The following is a 15271-nucleotide window of genomic DNA, read 5'->3' as shown; positions in this document are numbered from 1 at the left end:
CCCCCCACCGTGGAGAGTCTATCCACTTTCCTTAAATCTCTGTAGCAGCTGTTCAATTCATGCCCAAAACATTTTTTAGACTGGCGTAACAGAAGGAGCAATGATAATAAAAACAAGACTTTTGTGTGTGGTCGGTTTCATTGCTAGTGGTTCCTCTAGTAACTTCAGAGTCACTTTAGAGTTCAGTTGTAAGGTGATGCGCGAATCGAAGAAGGCTATCCTAGTGCACTGCAGTTTTTAACTTATAGGTTCAGTTTTACAGTGTATTTTGGGGGCTGATAAAATGGTGGTAAATACGTTGATAAACACTGCTTTTTAAAATAAAATACTGGTGATTTATAAACCAATTACAAAGTGCTGCGAGTAGAGGTTTAATACGTCAAAGCTAGATACACGTATAAGGTCAGAGAAATCAATCGTGAACCTGTGACTACTGCGGCGGCGCATCACAATGTTTCAGTCAACCCTGGACTGACTGACTGACGTCGGCTGCCCTGTCACAGGCGACATTTGACATTACACCCACACCTTCACACATAAGGCACATTTGCTGAGAGCAGGCGAATCAGAAAAAGAATAAAAAAAAATATATATAAGGTCTCTGGCATAAAATCCCACCACTTTATCGCAGCTCGTTGCTGTGACAGTATTGCATGGATTTCTTTGGATCCACCCAGTCATGTGCATATTTTCGCCCGGCTCCACCGGTTGGCCGCGTTCTGCCCAATCTTAGCACCATGAAGGACAGCTACAAGTGCTTCGCCAGGCCTCAGCCGGTGTACCATAATTTGAATCTTGACTGGAAACCAAAAACACGTTATAAAATATCCTTTGGTGAGCAAAACGACGCTGATGGCCCCAGTGGAGATGACACGAAGATGCCCCCACTGGCACCGTCCAATGCAGGACCAACCACTCCCGAGGAATGGCGCCGAGCCAACACGGCCCATCTCAGGCAGTCAGAGGCTAGTCGTCGGCAAGCGGAGAAAATGAGAGCGGAGACCTCCAGGCTGATCCAGGTGCAGGACCAGCTCACCAGGAAAGCTCAGTCCGAAACCAGCAGACGGATCGGGGAGAGGATGACCGACATCGCTTTCTGGACCAACGAGCTTAGCTATGAGGTGGAGCAGCTGGTCAGAGACTCGGAGATGCTGAAGGGGGTTAAGACCCGGCTGGAAAAAGCCTTATCAGTGACTGAAGGGCCTAAGCAGGTACATTAATTACCCCCCCTTCGTGACAACATCACCAGCTCTGTCCCTGCACTTCCTACAATTTGCTCCGTAAAAAACGATCTTGCTCCTAAAAGAGGTTTTAACTTTCTTATGCACGTATATCATATGAAAGAAATATAAAAATAGTTAAATAACTCGGGAGAAACAAGTATTCCTGCAGAATTAAAAAAGTCCAGTTTTACAATGTTTCGTATGTAACTCTGCTAGTTACATATTACTGTAAGTCGCTTCTACTAGTCTTTTTTTTTAAAATAAAACCTACAGTATATTAACGCTTTATTCTTCGGAAGTGTTTAGGACTTCATTTTAATTTAACGACTCATCAGCAACAGCTTACGACTTTCTCCCAGCGCGATTTCCATTTTCCCCTCCAGATGGCTAAGGAGTGCTTGTACCACAGACAGAAGAAGCTGGGTAATGAGCTGATTACTGACACCGTGGAAAAAGAGCTAGTCCAGGTACGTACTTTGTAAAGCTGGTTTAATTGAGCAAGTTTACTTGTTTTTAGATGGTTGTTTACTTGGTCTGTGTGGATTCGAAAGTCATTAATTGAAACATCATTAAGCTGAAAGAAAATTCAGTCTTTTTGTACATTACTCTACTTCTGGGCTTCTCAAATTATGTTTCCCATAAAGTTAATGAACTGAACTGGGTGGTTAAATGCCCACCTGAAAACTGCTGACAGATTCCAAAATTTGTAGAAACACAAACCTCAGTCATTCTGAAAAAAAAATACATATTTCTTTTATTATTCTGCTTACTGTGCAGGTGCTGCTGCTCATTAATCACACTAATGCCAGTTTCTACAAGAACAGCTAAGCTATATTAACTTGTTGAAAGATGCTAAGTTTAATTACTGTTTGTTTTTTTCTGGATAACAACTGTGCCAACAGAATGTCACATTTCAGAGAACACTTGGGTGGTTTCAATGGGCAGATATGCTGTACGGTAAAACAGTGGTCAACATTTTTTCAAAAATCAAGACTGTATTACTGGCAACAGCCGAATTTGAACACAGAAAGTATTATTATGTATTCATCATTCGTTCCCATTAACCCAGTTAACCCATTATTTACTACAGGATTAGAAGAAGCAGTGCTTTAATACTTATTATGATTTTTTGCCTTTGCCTTTGCAAACAGGAGGTTTCAGTGATCGCATCCTGTCAGGAGCAGATACAGAGGCTCATCGACAAAACAATGAAGCAGCTGGAGTAAGTGATGAAGAGATCCTGAAGGCATTGCTACCAGTTCTGCTGCTAGGTTTAATTTCTCTGATATACATTAGAGGATTTCTCCCTGCTCTTGTGCCAAATAAACAGTGATCTTTGATTTTGTTCTGCTGACTTGCCTTGCATGGAGATTGGCTTGTTGTGCCTTAAACCCTGAAGAAAGCAGCTGTTTTCCCCCTCTACTTTCATGAACGAGTGACAGCACCTGAAATCTTGGCAACACACTGTATATCTACAGTACCAGAAACTAATGCTCATCTTCGCCTCTGGGGAGCCTGTGACCGCCAATGTTGTTTGTGATTTTTTTTAGGCTTCCTCACGCGTTTGCATTTGTGTTTGTGCTTAGGACCAACAGGAAAGTGCAGCACGTGATGGAGAAGGACATCGATGATAAACACGCAGCCTATCGTATTGAGGACAGATGCCACAAACTCATGGACTTCACAAGCGGGATAGCTTTCTTCGTGGATGTGGACAGAATGGATGTCAGGTTAGTGTCTCTTAGCTGGTCCAAATCAAGGATAACTCACCTTCTGCAAGGCTAAATGCTCCACTGTTGTGATCTCCCAGGAATACCACTGAACCCAAGGTGTAGATAGGAGAAGGCGAACTTATCTTTCAACAGTGTTGTCTCTGGTAAACACAAGAAATATTTTTTTTGGTTTGTTTTTCAAGTAAAACCAACAAATATTGTATCTTTTTATGTTAATGCAAAATGTTTCTCAGACAGTTTTATGGGGAAAGGGGGCTTGTTAGACTATATATAAGAGGTATATTATGTCTTGAGAGTTCTTAGATATACTGTATATACCTCAACACACAATTTTACCACTTGGCTGGAACTTAGCCGAACCTTCAGGATGTCGTGTTGCTGTATTTAGAGGAAAATGTGTGGGAGTAGAAGTGTCCAGTAGAGGGAGCTGTTGCTATATTCTCGCAAGCAAGCACCAACAGGCGGCGAATGATACAGACTCGTCTCTCTCCCGGAGCTTATTTTAAATACGAATTTTAAGAGGGAAAACAAAAACATTGAATACGATTTTCTGTAGTATATATTGCGAGCCGTGTTCATTTCAAGAGCTGCCTAAAAGGAATAGAACTGCACGAAAATGTATGTAAAATCGGTTTATTGGCGTTTATTAATCCATAGATTTACAAAAAACAAAAACCCACCTATTTCTTCTCCATGAAGGATGTTATCATCCCAACATCCTGGATTCCTGTTAAAAGAGTGGAAGCAGCCAATTGAATCCCCTTCACAGTGTGTTGAAATAATATCACACCCTTTCCCCTGATGTCCGAAACTGGATTACACTCTGTGCTCTATCATTTGCGCTGCTTTTACTCGATTGGAGCCAAGGCTCTTCGTGATGGATAGTAGATCAGCAGGGAAACTGCAGTGTGCAGCATTTTGTGCAGGGGGCTAGAACTGGCCGTTCCCACGCTGTGATAGCTAGGTCTGTTGCAATCTCTCAAGATTTCCAGTGTAGAAGAAAGCAGTTTTTAAACTGCTTTCGTAATCGGACGGGTGAATGACAAGATTGTCTCCAAGCTCCTGAAATCAGGCGCTGCAGTGCCGGGCTCCGTTCGATCAGCGTCTTGCTAGCTCTGCGCACGGTCTTACCGAGAGGGAAGAGCATTGTACCTGAGAAAGAGGATGAAACTCGAGAGAGGCGGACTGCACCTCTCTCCTGGAGGCAGCCTACCAGCAGACATGGAGGCCCAGTCCCAGATGATTCATTGTGACCAGAGTGTTTATTTCCAGCTGTAAAAAAAAAAACCCAACAAAAAACATTGCATGGATGTTTTACAGTCAAACTGTCAGAGAGTGGGCTTGATAGTATGATACAGAAGGAGTGGAGTGCTTTTGGATTTGGTATACCTTTGCGTATCAAATAAATACGGGGAAAAAAAGGCTACCCTTGTGACTTTTTTCAGCTTCAAGACTTTTCTTTTTTCAACCTCACAGTGCCTGACCCTCCCCGTTCATTTTGGCCATCGTCCGAAAGGTTCCACTCTAAAACCGCTTTTTGAAAGCTATTTTTAGGAGCCTCTCCAGTGCAGGCCACTGGCATGATTCTTAACGCTAAGCGCTGCCACTGTGGAGTGTGTGTGTGTGTGTGTTTCTCTGTGGCGGAGTGGCCAGATTCAGCCCTTTCACACGCAGTGAAACAAAGCAACTGTGTTGTGTCAGTTCCAGTCGGGAAGCAATTCTCTGAGCTGCTGGATCCTGGCCAGCTGTCCTCTAGGACCTCAGTCCTGGAGGATTATTTCGAATTTACCGCGATTCAGTCGTTCATCTTAAAGATAGAAAAGCAGGTGAAACAGACAGCTCCTCCCAGAGAAGATCTCTGGAACCTCGTGTAGCCAGGGGCAATGTTTTAGGCCAATGGTGGGCTATTGCCAGCGAGTCTAACACACCAGACAGGTCCCCCCCCCAATCACTGTTTGCAGCTCCGACCACTGCTGGGTCTAAAAATCCAGAGGGAAGAAAAGGAGAGAGAGAGCCTGTGTGAGGCTGTTTGAGCAGTCTTGTGTTTGCACGTCCTCTCAGACTTGGCAGGTGAATGTGACACCTGTATTTATCTGGCAAGCCTGTTTGTGACCCCTGAGGGAAACACATGCTTGCCGATGACACACCTCTACCTTCTCACAAGTGAATCCCTTTACTTGGTAGGTTTCCAGGCTCGTACCGTAAAGTATGTGGATTGTGGTTATGAAGCTGGGCAAAATAAAGCAGGCACTGTGAAACAAAAAGCTTGGTATATAGTTAATCGTTTTCTAAACACCAGAGAGAGAGTACACTGGCTTTTCTACGTCATCTTCCAAAACCTACAAGCCGTGCTATGGCAGAACTCAGTTTTGCAAGAGCTTCTTAGATCTTTAGAATTTGTAATGACCTGTTTCTATTTATGTTTTGTGTTGGGATGGTTACACAAAAGGCCAGCAGGGTACTTGGATATTTCGAACAAAAGATCGGAGTTAAAGTCAGGAGAGGTAATAATACATTTAATTGTGGCCACAACATCACACACAGTAAAAGAAAAAGCTACTCAAGGAAGAGCTTAAATAAGAGTAGTGTAATTCCTAATTGTAAAGCATCTTAAATAAAAAAAGTGATCCCTTGTAGTCTTAAAACAAGACGACTAAGGCGATTACATTCCAAAAATTTAAATCCTGAAAGTTATCCGAAAGAATTACTGCCACACTCAACAGTGAAACAGGGATGCAGGCTCACAAGGGGGAGAAGTACATCTAGGACTGAAAATGGATAGACATCTTTACACAAACACTTGTGGTCGTCTGGTCTGGAACTGACTGCTCAGCCACTCCATTGAAACCAGCTCCGCAGGACCCTCCAAAAAACAGCTGGAGGAGATGCTGGGATTCATTATGTTACTGAGAAACCAACTGAGCTCAATGGGACAAATCCCCTCTTTTCTTAGTAAAGCCTCTTGTGGTCTTGTGTCCTAACCCAGTGATGGCTAAATCGAATTGTGTTTTTCTTTCTGCTTCTGTAGTGCTTCCGTCCCAGAGTCGTGGGCAAAGTTTTCAGAAAACAGCATCCTTTTGTCTCAGAGTGAAAGGGCTGCGACAGCCAAGGTGCGAGATGAGGTGGAGAGGGTGGTTGAGGTAACTTCCAGGGAAATGTGGAGCCAGTACCACCGAGTGAACATCGCCTTCGCCAGCTGCATCTCTGAGACAGCTGAGGCCAAGGACAAACTTCAGGCACACCTAGCAAAGGTGAGAGAGTCAGGTCTTACAAGGAGCAACAGGCCCATGTGTCATATTACGACATCAGAGGCCAACGGCATTCGTGCAATACAAACAACTAATTTACATCTTCAGTCTGACACTGCCCTGGGTGCACTTCTGTTGTTCATGAGTGTCTGATTTCATTTGCCCAAACACACCCTGCAGAAACAAAGTTTTCTGGAATATGATCTATAACTGATACAGCGTAGGGAAAGGTACTGTAAGTGCATCGTGCTCTGTGCTCTCTGACACTTTCCAAGAGTGTCTGATGGCGGGTTTATCCTCTAAAGAATAAAATTCACTGCCATCTCTTCAGGTAAATCAACACATCTGACAGTTGTGCAAAATTATATGTAAGAGGAAAAATATCCCATAGTATATTTTTACTAGTTTTGCCCAGATGAAATATGTTTTGTGGCACCCCAAGCCTGTACGTATTTTCTACATGATCATTTCTACTACCGTATGTGCAGTGGTTTGCGAATTATATAAGTAATGTGCATGAAGTATGTTTAAAGTCATCCCATGTTATTCTATGGTGAACAATATGATTTTTGTCCTATGAAATGTATGCTTATTGCATTAACCGCTGTCACAAGAGCCATGAACAGTGGATGTCTTTTAGGAGAAAGCAGCTTTTGGATCTGGCAGAGAGGTCTTGTGCTCTCTCAAGTCAAACATATGACCTTTTTAGAAAGTTTTCCAATGTGCAATTGTCACATTCCTGGGAAAACACATGGGTTGCACAGGATCGAGTTTCACAGTGTTTATATTCTGTTTGTCTTAATCTAGAGTTGAGAGAATTCATAGTGACACATGAAAGCATGAGAGATGGTTGATGAAGGCTGAGTATTGAATTAAAATGTCATTTTTGGATGCTTTAGCATTCACTTTAAGTCAATTACAGTAATGATCGTAATAGGAAATACTGACCTTCTTTGAATTATAAATGACCTAAGAAGGCTTCCCGTGGAGCTGTCATGAGTTCTTCCAGTAACTTCAAAATTGCATTTACTATGGAAATTATATTTTGACAAAACTCCTTCCAATATGTTAGGTGGTTAGATTTACAGATTTAAAGTGAGAAATAAGTATTTTCCATGGTATCCAGATGTACAGTACCACCTGGAACAATTGAAATTAAAGCATAGAAAGATTGTTTGGCACAGCTGGTGACCTGCAAAGTATTTTACTCTCTTCATTGTACTGAATGGGGTAAAAGCCTGGTTCCTTTTAAATGCTTCAGCACACATTTACTGTCAAAAGCTTACTGGTCCCTCATTGTTTCATCCTCTCCTGACACAGTTTTGAGGATTACATTTATGTTATCCTTCCACCATTTCTTAGTCCTTATCTGTCAGGTCTTTCCTGATAGTTTGATGCACCTTATCTATAAGTGACACAGCCCCCATAGAGAGATCCACTGAGAGGGGATTGAAGTATGATTTGTCAAAGTGACACTTTGACAATTCCAGTTGTCAATGAGAATGAGCCACAGGCTCCTAACCTCCTAGGCTGCTTCCTAAGAAGTGAATCAAAGGGAATCATGTGGCACACCAGTGGGTTCTGTATTTCTGCATATGTTGCCTGCAGATTCTAGTCCCATTGCATGCTTGGCATAATTCATGACAACAGTGACAGAACACAGTGATTTCTGCTTCATGTACATTTGCTGTGACTTATTATTCTTATTATTGCACTAGTGGATTGACTGGATTGTCTAGCCCTAAAGCATTTCAATAGAAAGCATTGTTTCAGTCAAACTCCATGAAGATATTTCTTGTTCATTGTTGTTCTGGTTCCACTATGCTGCGCCCAGTCCAAATGGATCATTGTTTGCCAATTTGCAGCCCATCCAAGTACATGGCGCACTAAGACCCCCCCCAAAAAAAAACAACAACACAGGTTTAGTCTTCCATTGCATCACAGGGATTTGTTGATCCAGCAGAATGTTTTTCTTGGACGTGTCATACAGACCCTCCAGGAGGTCTTTCAGACGGAAAGGACAATAAGTGCACTGGAGGAAGCTATCCGAAACAAAGAGGCCCCTCTGAAGGTGGCTCAGACCAGGCTGAAGGAGAGGAGTAAAAGGCCTAATATTGAGCTCTGCAAGGATCCTCCACACAGCAAGTAAGTCAGATGATACAACATCTGTGGCCCTCTCAGGTGAAGAAATCAGTTGACTTTTGTTTTCCCCCTTGGCTGAGGGCCGATTGTTTTGCTCCATGTACTACAGCATAAAATACTATAATGAGGACTGAAATTCTCAATGCTGACACCAGACAACCAGGAGATCTTTGTGAGTCAGAAGAAGCACACAATATATGACCAGGAAAAAAAAAAACAAGTGGAATTTCCTATGGTTTGGTGTGGCTGCACAAAATGTGATTAAAAAAAAATACCCAAGCAGGCCCAAATCCCTTTGGGTATTTGTATTTGTCATTTGCCGGTTTTGTTGGGTATCCCCTTCGCCTTCCTTGTGAGCAGGGTCAGAGTGAGGAGAACGTAAAACCGTAATCATTAAAGGTACAATTCAGATTTTGTAAATATTTCCATTCATATTTGCCTTCCTGCGGCACAGATTTTCCAAAAGAAGGTCTTTTTAATCGCAGGAATTCTTTTCCTCTTCTAAGAATGTTGGTACCACTCGGGTGGCCTCTGACGTCCTGTAAGTGACATTGTTCTTCTTGCCCCTGCATGCAGTGCCAGGGTCTGTGCTGGTGTGGGCGGGGCTTTGCCAGAAGCCCTTTCTGTCAATGTGCTGTTTTGACACGGTTCCCATGCTAAACACTCTAATCAGAATTCCTCGAATTCTGAACATTCAGAATCAGACCTTGGGAAAGAATTCCTTCTTTAGAGGAATGTGGTATCACGTTCACAGATAGCAGCATTGAGTTGCGATTTACGAAAGGCCTACTTCACGGGATGGTTCGTGCTTAAACAGAATTGTTTTAATCAATAATCTTGATAGGTGCAAACTCGCCTATACCGGGTGGAAGAGGTACTTTTCTTCCCGTGACTCAAAGCTACTGTAAAACATGAGAAAATAATAAGCAGGTCTAACGCTAAACCCAAAACCATGACAAACACCCTTATTTTTCTTTAATGTTTCATCCCACAGACAAAATAGATTGTTAGTTGACCAGTATTTTGTGTGAACGATGTCAACATGGAATTTGAACTGAGGCTCTGGTACAGCCACCCACTCTATGTTTGTTAGAGAGATGAATGATCACAATTAACATGGTGCCTCCAGATTTTAAAGACCATAATTCAGTCACTTAAACCTGGGCAGTTGCTGTAGATGTTTATCAGAGCGAACACAGATGCAATACATTAGAACGTCAATTGGGGACCTACTGTACATGGCGTTCATTTGACCTCTGACCTTGCCCATGGAGGTAAGCCAACGCGGCCCAGCACAGGCAGGGCCACTCTGTAGCAGGCAAACCAGAAAAGCAGGTGGAAGCTAATTCAGATGCAAAGCGAGACAAGAACGTGGTCTGAATCTACTCGAAACATCTTGCCATTCCTTATAGGTTGAAGCTGGTGATGTGTGAGGGACGTGTGTAGACAAACTCCGCTCAAGGGGGCTCACAGTTGTGAAAGGGGCCGTTTTGTGTTTCAGGCTGCTGACCGAGATTCACAGTATAAACGGGACAGTGGCCAGCCTGAAGCTGCACCTCGCTGAGGCCCAGGACTCCTTGCAGCAGCTGGTCAACAGCAAAGCTACCCTGGAGCAGGAGCTCTTTGCCAAAGCCCACTCCCTCTTCATCGACAGGGAGAAGTGCATGGGGATCCGAAAGATCTTCCCGAGCTCTCCCCGGCTGGCCGGCTACACATGAGCCTGTCTTCTGCTTTCTCCAATAAATGCACCAGCTCTGACACATTCCAAGGCTGTCTGCTTACCTGCCAGATATGTCTGGGGTCACTTTGTTACACCAGACTCTGTGGAGCGCCTAAATGTTATCTGATCACCTGAGATAAGGCAGTAGTGGTGTGTTCTAGGCTTGGTTTCAAAAACAATTCACCTACAGTACACAGGCTCATTTTTGGCATGATAGCTGGTATGTACAGTAGGTGACTAATAAGTGCTGGGAAGGGTTCCACCCTCATTCAAGGCTTTCGTGTCATGTACCTTGCCTGCACACCAAGAAAGAGACAAGTTGAGGGCATTTTAGGCCTGCTTTATACATACTGCACGTTCCTTTGTTTAATCACACATGCAAATTTACTTCCCTGAGACCGATACACAGGTAAGTTATAATTCCTGTAATTACCCAAAGTTAAATATTGTGTATTATGGTTCGGAAGATGCCACCTGAACTTAATACTTGCTCGCTAAAAGGTTAACTATGATACTGAATGTCCTGGAAGTTATTATCAAGTTGTGTTACGTTAACCTGCAGATATACTGTATGCAGTGTCATTTAAACAAGTGTTTGGGGATTTCACTTCTAAAAAAAGGCATGTGTAAAATGTTAATTATATATATTTTTATATTGGGATTAAATCATGTATGCACTCGAAATTGCCAACAGTACTTCAAAATTCAGTTTTCATTTTGTGCTGCTAATATTTTCAGACAACTACTGTTTAATGTTTTTTTGCAACAATAAGGAAAGAGATTTCATTTACATCTAGGAAAAAATGACCAAATCTTCAACGTGAAATAATATCAAATCACGCCCTCTGTACATGCCATCAGCTCATCTGAATGCAGTGCTGTAAGTTTGGGAGCTTTTAACTTGAGGTCCTGTAGTATTCATTTAGAGTAATAAATGAATAATTCAAACGATGAGTATGTTCTGTTGATGCAGTGTGATCGAGGTTGCATTGTTCATGCAAAACAAGTTGCTGATAAAAAATGATAGAAAGGAGTGTAAATACATTTTTACAGAGTTAATAAGAAAAATTGATCCAATGTCCCTGTTTTCATTAGGCCGTCTAATGCATTGCATGAAATTCATACTAATAGTAAATCCATCTGGAGCAAAGGTTGAGTCAGTGTTGAGGAAGAGACATGTACTCAGAAGCAAACATGGTGTTTACTGTCTCTGTGCTCCTGTTATATACAGACCTCTTCCTGCTGCACCGGGAGACTGGCAGTAGACAGGACACAGAGCAAACAGCTGAACCAGAAAAGGTTAATCTGCTTTCAAATGGATAGTTAACAAGGCCAAGCTGATTTAACAAGACTACTAACGACTGCAGCCGCTCCTGCAGAATCCTGTGTGTACAAGTTATTTTCTAAGGATGCTTACCACTACACAGTAGTCATTATCAAGGGTGAACAGAAATAATCAAAAATCATTTACAATTTATAATTAGCATTACTACATGCTTATATTTGTGCTGTCCTGCACAGCATAAGGACAATTTGTGAGCAGGCCATATGCAAAATGTGAGCAGGTCATGTGGTCTAAATCACCTAAATACCCACTTTATTCCTAATCCATGTCACCTCTGGGCTACATTTCTCAGATAGTTTCTATTCAAGTTGCTGACAAAATCTGAAAAAAGGCTGTTTACAACGATATAACAATTCTCCTGCCAAGATTAAACATTGATGTCTCTCTCCCTGTTTTTATACCATTTCCAATTTGTTATTCACTGGCAGTAAGGTTTGTCTGTGATAGGAGACAGCACCCACATTGAAGCAAACATTCTCTACAAATAAAGGTCTCTTCCCTTCCTTTGTTCTTTTATTTGAACCTCCTTTTCCCTGCCATCAGGTTACCATATAGCCACTGTCCTCTGGTCTGTTTTTTTAATGCATGTAGTACACATGTATACTGTATATGTAATATCTTGTCATTTCACAAAACAGCACAATGTAGCTCAATGGCTGATAACAGAGGAGTTCCAGCTGACTCATCGAAACAGAAATCTATTTTTTCTATTGACGGATGACCTTTTCTGTGTGAAGGTAACATTTAATGGAAGGGGGTGAAACATAAAATATGGAAACAAATAGAAAAACACTACAATTTCTATTGTACATTGACCAAACCTGGTAAGTGAATTGGTGGTCTTACATGATGGAGTTGAGTGAACTTGCCTAAATGACTCACCCCCCAAACCACCCCGATTTCTTTCAGTCTGGCTTGGATTAACTACAAACTACCATACAGGCAAGATGGGCCAAAAAGTCTCCCGTCATTTCTAGTATTTCTGGTGATCTAAGCCAACTTAGCCAACAGTCTGTTAGGTTGTGCAGGCCAAGATGAGAAGTATTGTAGGACCCTATACAGTAGCCGTCCGTCGAGAACTAGCAAACGTACCTGTTAACCGTGATCCGAGAGTCGTCATCAGGCCAAGATCCGAGTCCAGGAACGTAGGTACACAAAGTTATGCGTCCAGTAACTGCAGGAACTATAGCTCTTCTTGGAAGACCCAATACTGAGCAGATCTACTGAGCAGCCCTTAAGTACTCTGGTTCAGGGAGGTGTGGTGGAAAGTGGAACTATTGTTTGGTTAATTAGTTGGGAGGTTTGTGTCTCCTCAAATTAACCTGAGTGGATGAACGTTTCTGGTTGAGGGACCCTAACACAGTCACTCAGAATATGAGAATCCTGCTCTGTGTCTGCACACTACTTACAAGAGAAATCCAAACTGAAGAGCACAGGGAAACCTCTGGAGCTTTTTCTTTCTTCATGTTTATATTTTTGCATCATATGTGGCGCACGTTATCTAGACTGACATCTGTGCGAAAAGGATAATTTTCGAAGCAGAAATGTTAAAATCCTGTAGCCTGAATCCATGCAGAATCGCTTCTTTTCTTCATTTCTTCTGTTTCTTTTGTAGAAGTTGCAGGGAGCTGCACAATAATACTGACTGTGTCACAAAAGTGCCAAAAGGTGATTTAATCTTATTTCCTTAGCCTTTCATTACAGAAGTGCTTTGCGCCCTCAATACACAATCTGTCCCATGCACACTTCTAACTGCAGAGATAAACAGCAGAGCTTTCTGGCTCCACTCCAGGGTGACCAGCAGGGAAACACCCTCCTGGGAGGTACAGCACTATGTAAGTGTAACAGCTTTCAGAACGAAGGAGGGAAACTGAGGACAGGCAGCTGTCCTCACTCATTTTCCAGGCTCTCCACAGCATCTCACTTCGAAGTTATGTCTGGTCTAGTTCACAGGAAGTCAAGTAATCTGGGTTGCACCCATTTCTGCCACAATGCTTACATTTTAGATTTTACCATGTAATACATGCATACTAATAGGTTCAGGTCTTTGTGCTTTCAAAAATATATATTTTTTCATTCACCTTAAGGAATTTTTGTGATAAATGCATTAGGAATCCACATTGGAATGAATAGTATCTTGTTATTGATGAATAACACCATCTCGTTCTTTTGGAAAGCAAACCAACATCCGTACTAACTGTCTTTGCATCGAGTTCACCAATTTTTTGGAAGCTGCAAAGTAATTGAGCTTATTTATTCATTTTAAGTAGGCGAGCAGGGCAATTATGTTTGCTGAACGTTCAGTGATGCCTTTTCTGGGGTCATTGTTTTTGCTTCAGCCCTTCAGTGACCATTCAGTGACTCTTGGTGCAGTACATGACTGAATTCATTTAGACCTAAAATGCAGAAAACATCAATGTGAAATAAGAGCAAAGCTGTACACAGAAATGGCAGCGCTGAGGGAGATCACTGAATGGTTCCATAAGTTCTCAGAAGGCTCTTTGACAGTCGTACTGACAGTAATCATGGGGCAAAGTGTAATTAAAGTACAAAATGAGCTCATCAGAAACAATACAAAAATTACGTATATCAGAAAATAGTCAATATTTGACAATCGTTAAAAATCTCGAGCATGAGAATTTCTGAATTGGTTTAGTCATAGGGAAGAGTCATTTCAAAGGGATTGTACTGAAACATGATGGAAAAGTGCCTTCTGAAATCACAACACATTTCCTCCTTTGCAACTGTGAACTTCCCAATAGAGAGCAGTCATGGCCGAACTGGAATTATGGTAAAGTATTAGATAGACCATGTGAAACCAGTGCACAGTAATTGAGACCTGAGGCACTAGCATGATCAGCCGTGGAAAATGAATTTTAAAATGTGCAGGCCTGCTGCGTTAACTGTTCCAGCGGGCTGGTTTAATACTGGGTCTGTTCTGATTACAGAGAGCCGGCCTTCTGCGAGCCCTTTTCCTGTGGAAATGTTCAAAGAACAATGCCTTCATACAAAGACAGGTTGGAGTTATTACATCCTCAGAAGACTGCTGCAAGGGCTGGAGAAACCTGTTGGACCATTTACGGTAAAATAAGAACTGATACCTGAACCTGTTTCCATATAACTGAATTGCTTTTTTGTTTCTTAACAATAACAGAATGCAGAACTGAGCAACAAGCTATAAGAGAGACGTTAAGTGTGACATAAAGTAACATAAACCATCAATATTCATAGAAATACAAATATGTTAAGATGTCATACACAAGCTTACGTGTAAAATTAACACAGGAGTCCCACAGACCTCTGTGTAAAGTATTGTTTTTCTTATGACCAAGTCAGATGAAGAAGGGACAGAATGCAAGTACCTGTAAATAATTATAATGGATAGCTGCATGCATTTATATAGCTCTTTCCGCACCAAAGGATCTCAGAGCATTTCTTGCATAGGAAGGAGCCCAATTCACTGTCACTGAAGACACATGGGTTAATAGGGCGGAGCGGTGGCACTCTGGCTAAGGATCTGCGCCTGTGGCTGGAAGGTTGCTGGTTCAAATCCCGCAGCCGGCAGAGGAATCCTACTCCGCTGGGCCCCTGAGCAAGGCCCTTAACCCCAGCTGCTCCAGGGGTGCCATATAAATGTCTGACCCTGCGCTCTGACCCCAGGCTTCTCTCCCTGTGTGTGTGTCTCATGGAGAGCAAGTTGGGGTATGTGAAAAGACAAATTCCTAACACAAGAAATTGCATATGGCGAATAAAGTGATTTTATACTTATAGTGTTTTGGATTATTTGATGACCAAATAGTCCAAAATTAGGTATGATTTTTAGCACACTGTCCCTGTTCACAGTGCCCTAGGGAGGCACT

The 15271-nt window shown here is 42.2% G+C and overlaps 1 protein-coding gene and 1 long non-coding RNA gene across 2 annotated transcripts; one reads left to right on the top strand and one right to left on the bottom strand.

Annotated features, from left to right (window-relative positions):
• Positions 1-530: 530 nt before the first annotated feature.
• On the top strand, positions 531-10134 carry LOC148644938 (tektin-3-like). Its single transcript, XM_088612960.1, has 7 exons — positions 531-1211; positions 1607-1690; positions 2375-2445; positions 2810-2953; positions 5985-6207; positions 8195-8349; positions 9848-10134. The coding sequence occupies exons 1-7, from the start codon at positions 654-656 to the stop codon at positions 10062-10064; spliced, it is 1452 nt and encodes a 483-aa protein (XP_088469086.1). The 5' UTR covers positions 531-653; the 3' UTR covers positions 10065-10134.
• On the bottom strand, positions 3576-4228 carry LOC148644939 (uncharacterized). Its single transcript, XR_015928522.1, has 2 exons — positions 4109-4228; positions 3576-3683 (listed from the first exon to the last, which is right to left on the bottom strand). It is a non-coding gene; the product is annotated as an uncharacterized LOC148644939 (long non-coding RNA).
• Positions 10135-15271: the final 5137 nt, after the last annotated feature.

This window comes from Lepisosteus platostomus, chromosome 19 (genome assembly GCF_059453375.1).
Source record: "Lepisosteus platostomus isolate fLepPlt1 chromosome 19, fLepPlt1.hap1, whole genome shotgun sequence".
NCBI classification, from domain to species: domain Eukaryota; kingdom Metazoa; phylum Chordata; class Actinopteri; order Semionotiformes; family Lepisosteidae; genus Lepisosteus; species Lepisosteus platostomus.
This window is presented reverse-complemented; position numbering and strand designations above follow the sequence as displayed.

Excerpts from the sequence above, each read along its gene's own strand:
- LOC148644938 (XM_088612960.1), top strand. The coding sequence starts at position 654 with ATGGATTTCTTTGGATCCACCCAGTCATGTGCATATTTTCGCCCGGCT. Across the intron at positions 1,212-1,606 it reads TGACTGAAGGGCCTAAGCAG|ATGGCTAAGGAGTGCTTGTA; the intron begins GTACATTAATTA and ends TTTCCCCTCCAG. Across the intron at positions 2,954-5,984 it reads GTGGACAGAATGGATGTCAG|TGCTTCCGTCCCAGAGTCGT; the intron begins GTTAGTGTCTCT and ends CTGCTTCTGTAG.